Source organism: Marmota marmota, unplaced genomic scaffold, assembly GCF_001458135.2.
Source record: "Marmota marmota marmota unplaced genomic scaffold, marMar, whole genome shotgun sequence".
NCBI lineage: Eukaryota > Metazoa > Chordata > Mammalia > Rodentia > Sciuridae > Marmota > Marmota marmota.
Window position 1 is genome coordinate 17,652,231 of NW_026000196.1, and position 19,376 is coordinate 17,671,606.

General features: G+C 36.9%; 1 protein-coding gene across 5 annotated transcripts in view; it reads right to left on the minus strand.

The window, feature by feature from the left end:
• LOC107148465 (ceramide synthase 3) overlaps window positions 1-19,155 on the minus strand; it is a 162,091-nt gene extending 142,936 nt beyond the window's left edge. Inside the window, exons 1-6 of one of the 5 annotated variants that reach the window (XM_015493126.2) lie at window positions 18,662-19,155; window positions 3,788-4,289; window positions 3,600-3,689; window positions 2,619-2,760; window positions 1,528-2,118; window positions 185-356 (exon numbers count right to left, since the gene is read on the minus strand). In XM_015493126.2, coding sequence (XP_015348612.1) covers window positions 185-356; window positions 1,528-2,118; window positions 2,619-2,760; window positions 3,600-3,689; window positions 3,788-4,201 — 1,409 coding nt within the window. In that variant the 5' untranslated portion in view covers window positions 4,202-4,289; window positions 18,662-19,155. Of the gene's footprint in view, window positions 1-184; window positions 357-1,527; window positions 2,119-2,618; window positions 2,761-3,599; window positions 3,690-3,787; window positions 4,290-18,661 lie in introns of those variants that run through there. The other 4 variants (XM_048790357.1, XM_015493127.2, XM_048790359.1 and 1 more) reach the window with 4 other exon arrangements.
• Window positions 19,156-19,376: the final 221 nt, after the last annotated feature.

The following is a 19,376-nucleotide window of genomic DNA, read 5'->3' on the forward strand; positions in this document are numbered from 1 at the left end:
TAATACAAATGTAATCTTGTTTGCGTGTAAGGCAAGATTAAAGAAAGGAATTGGAACTTAGGAGGAAACCACAAGATCCACCACCCAATTGATGGAAGGTAAATAATACACTCAGCACATTTTCTGAAATGTTTCCTGCCTTTTGGCTTGCGGATAGTTCAATAATTACTTTAAACTCACTAACCTGGTCAACTTTAGGTAGATGCCCATTGATGCCTTGGCAGCCTCCAGCATGTCATCGTCTTGTTCTATGAATACCCTGGACAGCCATTCACATGGATTATGTAGTTGCAGTGAGGGCTGAAGGTGAGGCTTTAAGAAGGTCAGTAACTCAGACATGAACCTGTGTAAATCAACTTCAAAAAATGCAAGTTTCAAAGTGTAGGCAATAGTTTATGAATACATTAATAATACCTTGCCTATATACAAATTTCTAATAAAGTACCTTAAAGTGCTAGATCATAATTCACACCTTCTAAAAGTTATATAAATTAGGGAGTATTTCTATTTTATAATGAGGAAACTGAGGCTCAGAGAAAAAAGTGATTTAGAAAGATGCATTTAAAATGTTAGCATGCATTTAAAAATGGCTATATGTCTATTTGGCACAAGTGACAAATAAGTAATTATAATACAGCTGAGAAAAAAATTACATGGTGATCTCTTGATAAAAGCATATACATAAATGATGAAAAAAGGTCTTTTCACTGGATACCAGAGCTGCTTTTTACTAGAGACAATACAACCAAGCAAATTTTTCCTTCAAAATAACAGAAAATATTTTTTGTTTGTTTATTAAAGCATGAAAAGAAAGTTCTGCTTAATATTAAGCAAAAAATATCAAAAAGGCTTATGGAATTTTTAAACTATGAATTATACAATAGATGCCACCTAGTGTTCCAAATTGTAACTACAAAAATTATAACTAATAAGTAGTTATTAAAAGCTCAATGATATCCAAAGCAGTCCAGGAAAGTCACTGCTTACAATTTATGCTTTTCACAGTAGGCTGTTTGGTAGACATTTACTACTCATTTTTCTCAAATGAAATAGAGGACATGTATTCTCCAACACCTACACTGAAAATCATACTTTATAAGGCTTTCTTTGAACACTTGATTTATCATCTTGGAAATTATATGCAACAATTTCTTCATCAATATAACTTCTCATACTTTAGTTTTAATTTGATTTCTAATTATCAACAATCCACATAAGTAGATAATACTACATTCATGAATGATAATATAAATAAAATACAAATATTTGAATATGAGTTGACTTCTATCATTTATTATGAGATGACTTGAGAGTAATTTTTTTTTGGCTGAAGTCTTTTATTATGCTATACACATTCAGTTAGCCCACAAAAAGCTGGCATGTTCCTTAAGGTTATTTCTTTTGGGGGAAAAATCTTAAATTAATGGAATTTATACTAGTCCTGAGATTTGATAATTAAGAATTATTTTACTGAAGTAAATAATTATACATTAGTTTGCACAAAAAAAAAGGGGTTTGGAGAATTACCTTTCATTTCATTTGTTGAGGTATCACTTTGAAATTTGATTTCTAAGGATTTCATTGTAATTAAACTTGCTGCTCTAAGGATCACATGATCTGGACCACAGAGATATGCACATCCAGGCTGAACTTCATCACCTCCAAAGCAGGAAGGTTTTCTATGAACAGACAATGTCTTCAACAACCCGAGATGTACAGCTTGCAAAACAGCATTAGCTAAAGCCAACATGTCCGTGTCTAAGTGATGATCTGGCGATATCATGGCAGGAACTGAGCCACGACAGAGGTCTTCGCCCACTTTATAGAGAAGGCACTTTTTGATGAAAATGATCAACTTTCTTTTGACAAAAGCCTGAATAGGCCAGGTCAGAACATTTAGCACACAAGAAGGTTTCAAAAATAAAATCCTTTGGCTCCTGCAATCTAACTTCAGGTAGATTCTGGAGGTTATGAGAAGTTCGAGCAATTCCAGGAAACATACCAAGCTGTTTATTATTCTAGAAGGATTCTGACAATTTTCAAAATGCTGAGCGAATAAGGAATCATAGAACACTTCAAGAGTACTATCAAAAGGAGTCAGGAACTGCTTTAAAATTTCTGCAATTATACAAAAAGTAATTATAAACAATAGGGAAAACAAAGCTTCTTAAAATGCAATTTTATAATTCAATTTTTGTAAATATCACTTCATAAGAGAAAAGAGGTTTGGAATATTTACCTAGAGTATGAACAAATGAGAATACAGAGATTAACAGTTATTAACCATGGTTAACATTCACTTTACAAACACCAATAGCAGCAGATAATAAGTAAAAGCTTTATTTTTTTCCTTGTAACTTTTTTTCTTTTTAAAAAAGTTATCCTTGGGCTGGGAATGTAGCTCAGTGGTAGAGTATCTGCCTAATGTGTAGGAGGCCCTAGATTTGAACCCCATGGCATGTGCACACACACGCAGGCATACACACAAAATATGGAGAGATTTTTTCTGTTTTTTATACTTCAAGACAGATTATAAGTAAGTTTTTTTTTTCTTGATTATAAATATAATGTTCCTGGAAGTTAGATGATGACTATTTATGGGGCAATGTAATGTGTACCTGCTTTTTCTGAACACGTATCTTTAAAGATTTCTTTCATTACCGCTGTAAGAGTCCAGAGACAATGTATTGCTTCATCACTCTCAGAATATCCAGAAAGATTTTTTTGGCAAAAAGCAATCCATGAATTACTTAACGTTATCTATAAGGAAGAAATAAAAAAATCTTATGATTTAGTACTTTCTTTATAATCATAAATTACCTATTATTCACAACACAACTATATGTTTACTTGTTTGCCTAAAAAAAGCATGATAACATTTGGTTAAACAAGAAGGAAGTAAAACATCCTAATATTCTTTAAGTGAAGAAAATCAATATATCAGAGAAATACAGGAAACATGCCAATATTAGCAGTCTTATCTCTAGGTGGTAGAACGATGTGTAGCTTTTATTTTGTTCTTTTTACTTTGTCACATTTTTCAAATTTCCTACTACCAATAACATCTTTTTATAATCAGAAAACAATGTTATTTTAAGAAGGAAACAAATCATTTATAGCTGAAAGAAGTCAGCAGATGCTTAGAATTGCTTATTAACTAATTCACAGATAAGAGGATAACCTGATTCTAAATTTATCGATATATTTTTTCCATTATGCTGAGGACCATTCTCAAAATTAATTTATGTTAGCCTCTGAAAACAGGCTTAGTCTCAAACAGAGGTGCCTAAGCCTTTCTTGTGGAGAGGGGTCTAACCTACTTTCTTGAGAATGTGAAGAAAGTTATGGCCTCTGATGTGAAACCCACCTTTTAAGGTTAAGAATCTGATTTATTATAATTTATAATGTATTTAAGACTTTAATTCTTGATGTAAGCCACCATTGTATTATTAGATTCTTAGATTTTTGTGGACTTCACGTTATTACGTAAGCAAATACTTGATTAATGCAAATACCTGAAGGTGTAAAATCAAGTGTCAAAGAACAACTTTGAAAATATTAGAAGAGAAATAATAACATACTTTGATCACTTAGCTTACCTTTTCTCTCAACTGGAAATACAGAAGCAACGCAAGGCACTTTGCGGCCATGTGAGACAACAATTTGTCTGAATTTTGGAACATGCAGATCTACAACCAAACAAATACATGTAATCACTACTACTGAATGTTCTTAAAACATTTATTTTAAATACTTAGGTCTTCAAAATCGATAAAAATTGGCTTACCAATTTAGAATCAATTTCATTTGATTGTAAAAGAATTTTAATTACATCTCTGTATTTCTCTTTTGCATGGATCTCAGTTTCAACAGACAATATCCTGGTTACCATCACTTTGATCACAGTTAACTGAAGGAGCATCATCTCTCGGGCATCGCTCATCTGAGAGTGTCTCTTCACACAAACAGGTGCTTCAGGAATGGTAGACACCCTGATGGAGGGCAGCTGATGCTGGCACGGCACAGCATCGGTGTTCAGCCATTCTAAGGAACTGGCTGCAGAGCAATCTTGGTTTGAAAGTGCTGGGTTGAGGTAAAAGACATAATCATGGCTGTCATCTTCAAGTATGGTTCCAGAAAGTACTTTTTTGTATAACTGTTCTAAAACTTCACAGAAGGTTTTCATTTTGATATCCAACATCAATCTTTAAGATGGCTGATAACTCCAATTTGTAAATACTGATACCTTAGAAATGTGATGAATCTCTACAATGCTTCTTCAGTAAAGCCTAAAATAGAAGAAGTAATTTTAATACTGAGTGTAATATTCATATTACAAAAGAAAGACAACTGTTGTTTCCACTTTGAACCACAAAGTCTCAAGTAAGGGTAATATTGGTTGCTGAATTTCTAATATGGAAATTCATAATAAGAACATCACTTTAAGATTATAATAATGAGCCAGGAATGGTGGCACAAACCTGTAATCCTAACTGCTCCGGAGGCTGAGGCAGGAGGATCACGAATTCAGAGCCAGCCTCAGCAAAAGCAAGGTGCTAAGAAACTCAGTGAGACCCTGTCTCTAAATAAAATACAAAATAGGGCTGGGGATGTGGGCTCAGTGACTGAGTGCCCCTGAGTTCAATCCCTGGCACGCCCCCAGCCCCCAAAAAGACTATAACAGTAAAATGTATGCTTTCCATATAGACTTAAGGGCAAAAAATTAAGGGTGATTTTATCACAACAAAAACATCAACTTTCTTCTAACACTGCTCAATGGGTTGCCAGGGCTCAGTGCTGTTTACATTTGTAGCTAGATTCTCTGTAGTCAAGAGCTGTCTTGGGCTCTGTAGGATGTTAGGCAACATTCCCAACCTCTACACCTACATTCCAAAGCACTCCCACCAGATTCTGACAACCAAAAATGTCTACAGACATTGTCAAATGTCCCTTAGGGGCAAAATCGCCCCAGTTCATTGGGATAACTAAAATTCATTAAACTTAACCTCCAATTTATAGATGAAAATGTGAGGTTAGATTGCTATATGGCCAAACAATATTATAGCTATTGCTCATTAAGTTCCAATTTAGAACATAAGATAATGGCAAGAGTCTTAATTTTCACCTATTTAAAAAAATTTTCAAATGTCTCAAGAAAAAGACAAAATATGAAGTGAAAGTAATCCAAACATGAGCAAACTGTATTTGTAGCTGGACGTAAATTTAGACATTCCAGTTGTCTAGGACTTCCCTGACATGATGAAGACCAGGAAGAGGAAGGAAATGGACATTTAAGGTCAGAAAGGACTTTTAAGGCACAGAATATGGGTCATTGACTGATGGATCAATATCAGAGGAAGCATGTTGTATAAAGACTTTGGCATAAGCAAAGATTTACTGAACATCCTTCTAATGGAATACTGGTGCCTCTGGGAATGACCTGATCCTATTGGGGTTCTGACCCTTTCATTGCCTTTGAGCTATTTTGCATCTCTTAATTGTAGATAATTGATACAAATGCAAGTAATTCTTATCCATAGACAAATAAATAATTTTATGGTGGAGGGGCAACCCTTCCCCAGTGGAAAAGGTTTTGCTTCCACCTGTAAACATTTTAATATTCCTTTACTCCATATTAACTCATGGTTCTCTTACTTCTTCCTGAAATGGGCTGTGACATCTGCCTGATTCCCTCATGAACTAAAGAGTTTAGTAAAATATGTAATAATTGTTCATTTTATATGGGTCATGATTTTGTCCTCTTAAACCTTACCTTTTAACAAAATCTTTTCTTCTCCATCTTGACCTGTGTATAAATGCTGGACCCATCTTTAACCTGCTTCTTCGGAAGAGACTTTGAAGATGACCACTTACATTGGACCTCACTTCTACAGTGTGGCCCACCAACCTAGCTGTGGTCTTCCACCTCTTTACACTGGCTTCTTCCCCCTATTTAGCTTCTAAGAAATTTCAACTGTTGGACACCCCACCAGACAAAGCTGTCCTGTTTCAGACCTCTAATACAGAGATAAATACAAGAAACCTATAGATTTTAAAATTATGAACAAAGCTTTGGTAAGTTTTCTCTGACTCCTACTTTCAAGCTGCAATATACATTCAAGATGATTGATTAATATATCTAATGATAATCTTTTTCCATCTGATAGCATTAAATTTTATCAGAGCACTGTGCTCCCAGAAAGCAGCTATAGTTAAGAGCACTGTGCCCCTTTGTATTCCAGGAAGAAGCCAAGCAGGAAGGATTGGCCCCTGTCCTTATTCCCAGGTACGACCTACCTCTATCCTCCCCTCATGACTCCTTAATTTTTATTTTTTTTTAAGGTGAGGGTCTCTCTAAGTCGCCAAGGCTCGCCATTAACTTTAGATCCTCCTGCCTGAGACTCTAGTGGTTAGAACTACAGGTGTTGAGTGGTACACCGCTTTCTTTGTTCTATAAAAATCTCTTCCTCCTCCTTGAGAGGTTTCCCACTGAAGAACATTCTTCCTATTGTGATAGCCTAAATAAAATCATCACCTGGCTGTTGTCAGTCATATATCAGAAATTGGTTTTCATATTCTACTTCAAATTTTATCTACTTCTAATTTTATCATACTTATTTTTCTTTTTTTTTTTTAGTTTTAACAATAACATTTCTTCTCAATAAAACTACTGACACTTTAAAATAGAATCTTTTAGGCTTCAATCAATATTATATGCTCAACTCATTAAAAATTTTAGTAACAAATGAAACTATTTTTATTTCAATCCTACATCAATAAAAATACTTCCAATGATACTTCTATGGGTCATAAATTCTTAAATTTTACCATAAAGGAAAATGAATTTGCTATTTGATCATTTCTATGGGCATAAAGGACAAATTTGTACAGTGCAATCTTTCCAGCATACAAACGAAAGTGAGCATCAATAAATAAATATTTCAGAGAGAAAATAACCTGCTTTCTGTCATGGTAGGACCCTGTGCTATGAGAAAGAAATCAAGCTGAAAAGTTGTAAACTTTAAACTAAAAATACAGATTTAAGCCAGGTGTGGTAGCAAGTTTGAGGTCAGTCTCAGCAATTTAGTGAGACCCTCAGTAACTTAGTGAGGCATTATCTCAAAATAAAAAATAAAAAGGAGTAGCGATGTAGCTCAGTGGTAAAGTACCCCTACGTTCAATTCCCAGAACCACAAAAAACAAACAACCCAGACTCAAATGGACTCTTTGTAAACAGAAGAGAAATGATGGGGTCACAAAAGACTAATGGCCAGGCAGATGACAAATGAATGAGGACCAGTTGCTAGGTTGCTTCTGTTGGGACCAAATCAAACATAAACCTTTCTTAATTACACTGCTTCTTAAAATATTCATGAGAGACCAAATAAATCTGCACTAAAATAAATATGGGTAGCCTGTTGAAAATTGAAAACTGTAGGTTTTCTTTTTAAAACAATTGTGGTGCTAAATGAAAGGATGAAAATTGAAAAAGCAAAGTAGGGGGATGAACCAACTACTTTTTTTCCAGAAGTGCCTGCTCTGAGGTTGGCACATGGCAAGCTGCATTACCATGCTGGCCTGGAAGAAGGCATACCCTTCAGACACCAAGCTTGTAAGAAATGAGAACAAAGCAGCAGGCCACTCTGGATGCTGTGAGGCTTTGAAACTGTTCATACATAGTAAACAAGAGAGGTCTGTCTAGTCTGGAAAGGGAGTAAATAACTAGAGGGGTCAAATCAGGACAAGTGAACAAGCAGTGCATCTCTTGGTATCTACAAAACATGCCTCTTGACAGGGAAGAGTAGACTCCCACTCCTGGCTGCCTAGGAAGGTACCAAGACAAGTTAGAAGGCAAGTCGGGTTCTTCAAATTTCCTCTGCTGCCACAAAGCCCAGAATGACAGGTGAATAAACTTCCTAAGAGTAAGCAGTAACTCATACAGCCTAATCTTTGACCTTCTATTCTACCGGGCATACCATAAAACAGAATACCAATCCCCAATCATTTTCAAGGTTAATTACTATGCAGTTTACCAATGCAAACAAAGATTTAATTTTTTTAAAGAAATATTCAGCAGCCAAAAGCTTGATTGATTCAATTTTTATATTAAGTTTTAGTAGCTACAACAAACCCATCAGCTCCTCAAGAAAAGTTGCAATGATCCTACTTTGACATCAGGTCATCAACAGCTTACAGGTACTATGAATCTAAGTGACTGAGATGTGATTGTACTACAATTAAAATAATTTTAATTTTCTACTAAATTAACTCAAAATAGATGCAAAACTTAAACTTAGCCTTTTAGGAAAAAAACTGAACAAAAATCCTTGGGATTTAGGGTTAAGTAAATCTTCGACTCTAAAAGCACAATTCATAAAAGTAAAAATTGGTAAGCAGGACTTCGACAAAGTTAAAATAATTTGCATTGTGAAATATCATATTAAGAGGATGAAAGGCAAGATATAAACAGAGAAAATATATGCAAACCATGTATCTGACAAAGAGCAAGTACCTAATATATATAAAGAACTCTCAGATGAGTAAGACATATGAACAAATATTTCACTGAAGAGGATACAGAGGTAGCAAATAAACACATGAAAAGATGGTCAAACTCATTAGTCATTAGGAAAATGCAAATTAAACCTACAGTGAAAGACCATTCTCAAAATAGCTAGAACAAAAATCAGTGACACCAAATACTGGTAAGAACATAAGAGAAACTGGATCCCTCTTATATGACTGGTGGAAATATTAACTGATACAGCTACTCTGGAAAACAGTTTGGCAGTTTCTTAAAAAGCTAAATCTGTATCACAATGTCCTCCACTTGGTGAATGGGTAAGTAAACTGGAATGCATCCACACCATGGAATACCTTTCAGCAACAAAAGGGAAAAATTATAGATACGTGCAACATCAAAGGAATTAGATTGAAGGGGAAAAGTCAATCTCAGAAGGCTGTGTAGTTCATAATTCTATTCTTGAATGATAAAATAAGGAGTGAAGAACAGAGTAGTGGCTGCCAGCTGCAAGGGAGGCCTCCTCTCCTTCAGTGGGTAGGGTTATAGAGGGTAACAGAGGGATCCTTGTGATAATGAACTGATAGGGACAGACTAACCTACATAGATGATAAAATTACACAGATGATAAAATTACACAGAACTAAGTATACATTCAAATGAATATAAGTAAACTCTGAATGAGATTGGTGTTGATGACCAGATCCCGACTATGCTGGGAATATAGCTCAGTGGTAGAGCATTTGCTTAGCATGTGTGGGGACCTGAGTTCAATACCCAGCACAGAAGGAAAAAAAAACAAAAAAAAACTTCTGGCTGTGACATTGTGCTAAGTTAGTTCCATAGGAGGAAACTAGGTAAAGGCTACATAATATCTCTCTGTACTGTTACTATTTCTTAACAACTTGTGAATTTATAATTATCTCAAAGTAAAAAGTTTAAATAAAAATTCAACTATTTTGGCTATATACATCAGTCTTTTGATTCCCAGCATTAATGTACAGATTATTTCATTAATATCCATTGTTCTAAAAAAACACATTAGAATTTTGAATTTCAAAATGTCTTAATCCAAAACTAAACAGTATTTAAAAAAAGGTTAAAAAGGTTTTCTTAAAAATATTTCTATATAAGACTATTCATTGGAAAATACTCTCATCTTTGATAATTCAAAATTATCAAAGAATAAGCTGCTAGTAATTTAATCCTTTCTATATGGGGAAATTGCTACTTTGGGAGTCTTTAAATTCGAAAAACATCTATTTTCACAGTCAATATTACTAAAAGTCAAAAACTTTCACATATGACTTGGCTACTACAGTTGTTAATAGATTCAATACTGGGCTTTAGCATAGCTCAACAATAGGTTCAAATCTAATCAAATCTGAGAGGCTACTTAATCTAGATATTAAGATACTTAAAGCAAAAGTTGAAGCATTCCAAACAAATGCTTCTTCCAGGATTCTAGTTCTCTTCCCCATCAAAATTGCATTAACTATGACAGAAAAAAACAAAATGGGTGTGGTTTGGCTCTTCAAGAGCACCTCTCTCTGCTGTCAAAAGAAGGGAAGGGGACATCTTTCAAACAGCAAGCCATGTGCTGGGTATCTTCCCCTTGGCTAGATTAACTCTTCACCCTTCTCAGTGCCCAAGTAGACTCCATTAGGAGATTTGGGGGGCTGCAGAGAAGGAAGAACACTTTCTCAACTACTGGGAACTGAACTTCTCCTTACCCTCAAGCCTGACAGAGACAAGTGGCAAGTACTAGCCCTAGCCTGAGGGTGTAGCACTACCCCTTCCTAAAACAATCGTGCTCAAAGTTTGGCCTGTCAGTATCACTTAAAAGGCTATAAAAACAGACTCCATGACCCAACCTAAGGGGTTTTAGGTGTGGTAGCTCTGCAATGAGGCCCAATAATTTGTATTTTAAACAATTTCCCTAGTTATCGTTATTACTTTTTTTTTTTGAAGTTCAGGAGACCAAACCCAGGGCCTTCCACATGCTAGGCAAGTGCTCTACCACTGAGCTACACCCCCAGCCCAGAACTCTTAAACTCAAGTGTTTATAAATTGTCTTCCAATTAAACTTTTGTCCTTGGATTCTGATGATGGCCAAAAATTTTATTTAATTTTTAAGTATGAAGATAAAAGCTGGCTATCCAGTTATAGATAAAAGGCTCAGAAATTTATGTGGTTTTTTGTTAAAGTAGTATACCCAATAAAAGCCTTAGAGTCAAATGGCTTCACTAAATCAAAGTCATCACGGGGCAAATTATCTTCTAAACCTCAGTCTCCTTCTGTGTTCAAAGGTCATATAATGGTACTCAGCTCACAGGATGCTAGGAAGGTTAAATGAAATCCAATCCTGAAATATCCACCTTGGGATCTGTCTGATTTCTTTGCATTTCTGTGTGTGGTATTAAAAAAAAAAAAAAAAAAAAGATGAACATGGTTTATTTTGAGAAAGATAGTCCTCTTTCCCTCTTTTATAGGGGGTTGAAGAAAATATTGGTCACCAGATTCTTTTTATTTTTTTATTTGCGTGTGTGTGTGTGTGTGTGTGTGTGTGTATGTGTAGGATGGCTACCAGATTCTTGATAAGGAAATTCAGTAAGCACTAACTGACAGATCTGGGGCCTTTGGAAAGGAGGCAGGACATGAACTAAAAGATGGGAAACAACGCAAAAGCAAAGTTGTAATCATCTGAACCACATGAAACCCTGACTGGGCTCAACACAGATCACCCTGAACTGGGAAGATGCAGATATCAGCAAATGCAAAGTTGCTGGATAAATTCATAAACAGCTGGTATTAGTTTTAAACAAGTAATGAAGTAGTTTTGTTTTTAGGAGCATGGAATAACAGGGATTGTAGCATTTAACATAAACTACATCATTAGAAAGTATCCACATGTATCTTTCCCAAGTAGCTCCATTATTTGACCACTCCAAAAGCTAACTTTTCTCCAACATAGCACAAATTGATGTTGGATATCAGAATCAGAGCTTTAGGCTGGGGGTGTAGGTCAGTGATAAAGAGTGCTTGCCTACTACACACCAGGCACTGGGTTCACTCCTCAGCATCACAAAACAAAACAAAACAAAACAAAACAAAAAGAACATCCCCACCAACAAAACAAAACAACCATAGTTCATTGTCAGAAGAAATTCTGGAGAAGGTCTAAATCAATCAAACTCTAACACTGGAATTCCCTGGAAGGCTTGTTAGAACACAGATGGCTGAGAGTACCCCCCCACCCCCACTGAGATTCTGATTTTGTGGGTCTCAGGAGGGTCTAAGAAATGGACCAGGGACTACACTTTGAGAATCACTGATCAAACTACCCATTTTTTTCTGATGAGACTCTAAGTTGCTTAGGTTTATATCAAATTGTATGAGTACTAAGTATTTTAAAAATGGAAACCCTCCAGAGTATCAATATTTTTTTTAAATGCAACTTTTCTACTCTTACTTGCTATAATATGATTTTGTTTTAAGTGGTTCTTCAGAGTGAAATCCTTCATTGAAAGGTTTTCTATACTCATTCACTTTTTCCAGTCTATGCTCTGTTCAATCTCTGCAGTCCTCTTCTCCTACCCTCCCCAAATCTGCCACCAGTGTCAGGGAGAATAATTGAATGTCTATATGACACTACCCAGATTTTACTGAACTGTTGAGTTCTGTACAGACAATTTGGTTTTCAGTTTATTTAAAAAAAAAAAAAAAAGGCTTCCTCAATGAAGTAGCATACACTGAAGGTACACACGTAAGGTATATTAAGTAGCATACATCTAAGTTATATAAGTGTTTTCACTTATGTAACTCAAGGAGGATGCTAATACTCCCTTAGTCTCCTTGAAAGGTTCTTTCCTGACTCTGGACCTTGATACTGTGCTGTTCCTTATGTCTGGAAAGCTCTTCTACCCACTTCTCCTTTTGCTTTAAGCCTAATTATGACTTTCTCTGAAGTCCCGCCCTCCTCTGATATTCTCAGTCTCCCAGTACTGATGCTGTGCCTTATGGAACATGTCACAATTGTATTTTAATTGTTTGTTCAATGATCTGTATGTTTCTCATGCTAGATAACAATTCAGTAAGAGCAGTCTGCTTAGTTCATTACTTCTCCACTTTCTAGCATAGGAGGCACTTAATATTTGTGGAACATATTCCTGAAGAGAAATTTAGTAGCATATATATCTACAATAATATTAAAATATGCTCCAGTGTGTTTTTGTCTACCCCTACCCCCTCACTGGGGATTGAACTCAGGTTCTTTGATTGAGGGAAACAATGTACCATTGAACTATATCCCCAACCCCTAATACCATGTAATTTTTAACTTCTGAATTTTAAATTACAATAAAAATTTCAAATAAAACAATTATAAAACAGTATATAGTAGTATCTATAACAGGAATTAAGTTCTGAGCTCATTCGGTCTTTATACCTAACAATGTGCTTAATATAAGAGGTACACATTAAAGACACAGCTTAAAACGATTGTGGTAAAGAGCAAATTAAAATTACCCTTGAAGAAAAAAAATCCCTGAAATTACCAGGTCAGCGCACCAAGGAACTCAAAAGTTATGAGTTAGCTTCCTTTTTTTCAGTACTCTTTATGCTGGGACCATGGTACCAAGATCTACAGTAGAATTTCTCTACCCAGCCCCATCCCTGCTTCCTTTCAGATACAGTTGGACCAGATAGCTAATGGGATGCCAATGTACTGCATATGTCTATGATAGCTCTAATTCATTAGACCAGGTCCCTCAATAGTCCCAGAATGAAATGTACTGTCAATCAGAGCATAAACTACTTATTCTCTCAACTAACAAGTGCTTTAAGGGCCAGGATGTAGCCTCCTGGGTGGTGGTTCTAGACCTTTGAAATCACTGGAACAGTAGGAAACATCCTTGAACCCTGGATTCTCCAGAGACCAATTAAATCAGAATTGCTGCATTGGAGCTTGAGTGTTGAGAGCCACAGTTTAGTGCCTGGCATTTTTGCCAGAGGGAATGGTTGAAAGGTGACCCTGCTCCGGGATTAGGGCGGATCCTGCTGCCTCGGGCACCTGCTACTTTGGAGTTCCTGTGAGTTCTCCAGGGGTTCTGAGAGAATTGGAGCATGGAGCCTGGTGGAGGGAGTGTGTGTTCCCGGGAAGTGTGTGTAGAGTGCCAGTGAGAGTTCAGGAATAAAGAGTTGCTGTTTGAACCTACAAGGCTGTGTGGCGGCTCGGTTATTTTGTGCCCAGCCAGACTGCAGCACTTGGGCATTTTACAAATGATATTTTTTTTCTACTCAAGGAATAAACTCAATTCTGGTTGAATAAGAGTTTTATGAATTAAACTTCAGAAATATTTATCCTGAGTTTCTTCATTTATATGTTGTAAAATTAGTGCTTCAAACTCTTGTAAATTTGATATTATCTAAGTGAATAAAAAATGATGTCTATTAAAACCTAATCAATGTTAACTTGTTAAAAAAATACTCTGTAACCTAGGGCAGGGTGTGGAACTCAGTGGTAGAGTTCTTGCTTAACAGATAAGAGGCCTGAGTTTGATCCCCAGCACCCTGCAAATGAAACAAACAAATCTCTGCATATGTGCAGTCCCTGATTAGATCTGCAGCAATGCAAACATAACAAAACAAAATAAACTCCAAGACCTCTACTATCTAAAGTGCTTTTAAATCAATGAAAAGTTGTAATTTAAGAATTAGAAAATTTAATTGCACAATTTAATAGGTCATTTAATAATATCTCTCAATCACTTGAAAAATAGTTGCAACTTGATGACAGGATTTTATGGGTAATGGAACCCAGAGCTTTGAGCCTGCTGGGCAAGTACTCTACCATTGAACTATATCCACAGCCCAACAGGACTTTAGATGAAGAACAAATGGCCAAAAATATGGAAGAGCTGACAATCAGGAAACAACTCAGTGATCAGGTCCCTCACCAAGAGTTCATATACATTCATCTTTCAGATGAAGCAGTATTTAGCAAATACATTGAGCTGCATGGGTGCTGTGACAGCTATAAGACAATATGTTCTCCATAACCATTTACATATTTATATACCTCTTTCTCTCCCTCTCTTTCCTTCTTTTGGAGTTTGAAATTTCCTGATTTTATAATTAGTACATATTATAAAACTGAACTTATAAATACATGAGCTATTAAAAAATTTTTCAAGAAATTTAGTTTAAAGATCTACTAGGCATTTTCTTTGTTTGTGGTTCTGGAGCTTGACAAGGGCTTTACCACTGAACTACAATCCCTGTCCTTTTTTAAATTTTGAGACAAGGTTTTGCTAAGTTGCCTAGGCTGGCCTCAAACTTGCAATCCTACTGCTTCAGCTTCCCCAGTAGCTGGGATTAAAGGCATATACCAGCATGTCCTTCTCAATAGTTTTTTCTTTCAAATTAATAATTCATGAATTGAGAAGGTGTTCCAATGAGCTGAGCAGGAGAGAAAAACAAAAAAAATGGATTGGTCACTTCAAAGTTATTTTCCTTATCAGGTTAAAACAGAGGGGGCATCCTTATTTTGCTAGCTCAAGCACACAGGGCCCCTTCTGATTTGTTGCTGGGCATCTCCTGTTTTTTAGTTCTTACATTACTGGCATCTAACACAGGTGACTCTGTTCTGGTTTGGTCCAGTCTGTTAATAGGGCCTAATATAGCAACATTGTTGCTAATAAGACATGAATATATATATATGTCTCTGTGTGTGTGTGTGTATGTATGTGTGTGTATATGTATATATATATATATATATATACACACATACCTACACACACACACACATATATATACACACACACATTCACACACACATACATTGTAGGACTACTGCTAAAAAAAAAAAATGTGAAAATCACTGGATCAGATGATTCCTAGATTCTTTTGCTACTGTGAAATTCCATCACCTGAAGAATACTGGAGGCCTGGTATTGAGATCAAGGTTCCCCGTAAGGAAACTTCTCAGGATTAACTTTATAGACAGAATGAACAGATTAAGTCTAGAAAGTCATAAGACAAGTATTGTTGCAGCTATGTAAAATAATAAAGACAAAAATAAACTACAAAAATATATTTAGGCCAGCTACACAGGAGACTGAAGCAGAAAGATCCCAAGTCTGAAGTTGGCCTGGGCACACAGCAAGATGCTATCTCAACAAACAAACAAAAAACTACAAGGTAGTATAGTTGGATTAAAGGTTAGGTCTTCTAAATGCCTTTCAAATTTCCTGGGAAGTTGTTTTGCTTTTATAATAAATTAGGAAAACATCATGGTAAAGTTGAAACCATCTAATTTACTATAATTTAATACCACTTAATTACAAATGCTATTCTGGTTATTCCTAAAATTACAATAGTTTCTAACTATATTTCAGCTATCTATTTTAAGGAAAAAGGGAAATTTAGAGATTTGAAATTCTGAATATGACTGATAAGACGTATAATGAGATTAAAACTAAAAATGATTTAAAAAATTGGAAGTTCTACACCCCCAAATATATGATATACATCAAAGTGTTTTTATTTTGTTTTAGGAAGAGTTACCTCATTTTAAATGGCATATTACTGTTTTAGACTCTTGTTGAGATCTCTGTTTTGGAACTGCTTGCAGAGTTTGGCATTTATTCTTTTTAATATACAGTTATATAACTACACTTTCTAAAGGGTTTTAGCTTCAAGAAACAACCAGAAATGATGAAAATTCCCTGCATGATTTGCAACCTGGCTCTTACTGAATAATAAGAATAAAGATGTTCTAAAAATTTGTATTTTCTGAAAAGTCTTACACAGAACAAGAGAATGAAATCTTTGGCACTCACCAGATATGCATATTAATTTAACCATTAATCTATAACATTCAAGTGCCTTCTCTATCAGTGTGAGATGTCAGACTTTAAAATATACCATTTTACTCTCCTCTCCCTATTAATCTATTTTTCCCACTTATTTTTGTGGACTTTCAATGTCTTTAGATTTTTTCTGAGCTTTCTATAGATGCTCCTTGACTTACAATGATATTATTCTTGATAAATCTATCATGAGTTAAAAATGCATTTAATACATTTAACCTACTGACATCATACTTTAGCCTAACCTCCTTAAACATGCTCAGACCCTTACATTTGCCTATAGTTGGGCAAAATGACCTAACATAAAGCCTATTTTATAATAAAGCATTGAATATCTCATATAACTTATTGAATACCTTATGGAAAGTGAAAAACAAAACCAGAATGATTACACGGATACAGATGATATAGCAGGCATAGACATAGACTGGCATTTTATAGATTTGATGGGATGCAAAACCACAAAACGCAATATCCAGAAAAATACAGTATACGTAGAGTACTGGTAGTTTCCACTGGTGATCCTGTGGCTGACTGGGATGTGGCTCACTGCCACTGCGCACCACTGAGAGAGTACTGGACTGCATTATTGCCAGCCTAGGAAAAGACCAAAGTTCAACATTTGAAGTACAATTTCTACAGATACTTATGGTAAGTTGAACCACAGTAAGTTGAACCTCTCCAAGTCACATGTCTGTACTCAAGTACCAACATGCTTCCTGGAGCCCTCAACCTGGCAAATTCAACTCTTTGACTCTTCCCTCAAACTTGCTTTTCTCCTACACTCCTCAGTTCAATATGACTTCTATATTTCCTTGTTACCCAAGCTAGAAACCTGGGCATCTTCCAACCCTTCCCCAACCGTCTTCCCTCCATCCTCACTGTCATTACTGCATTTACCACTTTTATCCTAGACAACTGCAACAGATTCCTTCCTAAGTGGTTGAATCTTGGCCCACCTTACATCCACTGCCTTCTGAAAAAACGTTTACTTTCTTTGGGATAAATTCAAAGCCCTTTATACATGGCATTACCAGGTCCTCTGAGATCTAACTATTGGGGTCTCCTCACTTCTGAGACCACAAACTAAGCTCTATGCTTTTTCTAAGGTCCCTAGAAATTGTGCACTTAAGAGACTCCCAGGCTGTGTGTAACCCATTTTTTTCTGACCAAATCATACTCAACCTCCACCCTCCACCTTCAACTTGGAAACCATTACCCTCAGAGAGCCTTTTACATATGCAAGTCAGGATCAGGCAGTCCTGCCATATAATCCCTAGGTTAATACCACAGTATCTGTTTCACTGCATTCTCCTCAACTTTGGTTCTTTGGTTCCCTCCACACTTGATTATGAGCTTCTCTGGGCAGAACTGAGCCCTGTTTGTCCACATAAACACGTAGATGGCTCACATGGAAGGCACCAAGCAAGTATTCTTGAATAAATGAATGACAGTGTAGAAGAAAACAGGAGAGAACAAACTTAAGTGGTTATGATTCCCACCTGCCACAAAATATCCTAATATATCTAATTACATAAAAGTAGTCGATACATTATAATACTTCCTTCATATACAATCAAGTAGGTATTTTACTTTTGAGGATACTGGCGGGAGTCAAATGTCTGATGTACTGGGTGACCTTAGTCTGAGACATCATTTCTTGCCTGGACAACTATAACAGCTGTAATCCAGCGGCCCACCAGTCTTCTCTATTGAGGAGCCAGTGGTCTTTTCAAACATAAATAAGAAACTGTCAAAGCAAACAAGGTGCTGCAAGATCTACAGCCTGCCCCACACCTTCTAATCTTATCAATGCTCTCCCCCTACCCTTTATTCTCTGCTTCAGCTACATGGATTTTTTTCTTCAGTTCCTGTAAACAGCAAAGCTTATTCCAGCATCAACAGCTTTGTACTTCTGATTCACTCTACCTGCAAATTTCCTCCTCTCCAACCGATATGGCTAGCTCTTTGTCATTCAGACTGCTGCTCAAATGTCACTCTAAGACCCTTCCTGACTACCTAAAACAACCCATCACGTTCTCGCAAATTTGATCCTCTTATTTTGCTTTTAGTATAGACTGTCCCTGATCATCCTGTATCAGTCTCCCTTGATGAAATGAAAACACAAGTGATTGCCTTTCTCTTGTTTTCTGTTGTCTCCCCAAGACTGGAACAGTGCTTGGCCAGTAAATACTAGCGAAATGAATTAACGCATTTAATAAATACGTCTTCATATGCCCATGTTACATGTTTCCCACTCTCCCGTTACCTTCACTCACAGGAAACCGTGGACCAGAGGATCATTATCCTTTCAGGAAAGCCCATGAGCCAGCATCTCGGTTCCAAAGACAATGCTATCTTGCAGCCTCCGGGAGGCATCTCCAGCTTGGTAGCTCACCGGGTCTCTGAGACCGACAGATGCACCAAAGATTGGGCACTGGAAGCGCTGAGGAGAGGCGGCGGGTCAGGGCCTCTCCCTCCTCACTTTGTGGAGACTGCTGCCTCCCCAGCTCCGGTACCAGACCCTCACTCTGCTGTACACATGTATCTCCTGTCGCTCAGTTCAACGACCGCTTGGGGTTACCTGTCCGGGAGCTGCCTCAGGCCTCTCGGCCTTCGCAACGCCATTCAAGTTCACCTCTGTTCTTTCAGGGCCACCGTAGTTCACGGAATGTATACGCTAATCCACTCCTCCCGCATGCGCACAGCCACCATTCGGTGTACAGTGTCTCTTAGCAACCACTTCGAGTCCCTCTGCCAGGGGCGGAGCCTTGGAAGCCTCCGCGGGGAAGCCGAGGGGAAGTGAGTGAGACCAATCAGAGACGAGTCTTAGCTCCGATCGACACGCCTCCCCTAACTGTCGCGAATCCGCAAGCAGCTTTACGGCAGATAGGGGGTGGGGGCTGCTGGGGAAAGGAGGGGAGAAGGAAGCAACCAACCAACCAAGTCGCCCCCACCCCCCACCCCCCTCCCACCCCGGACCT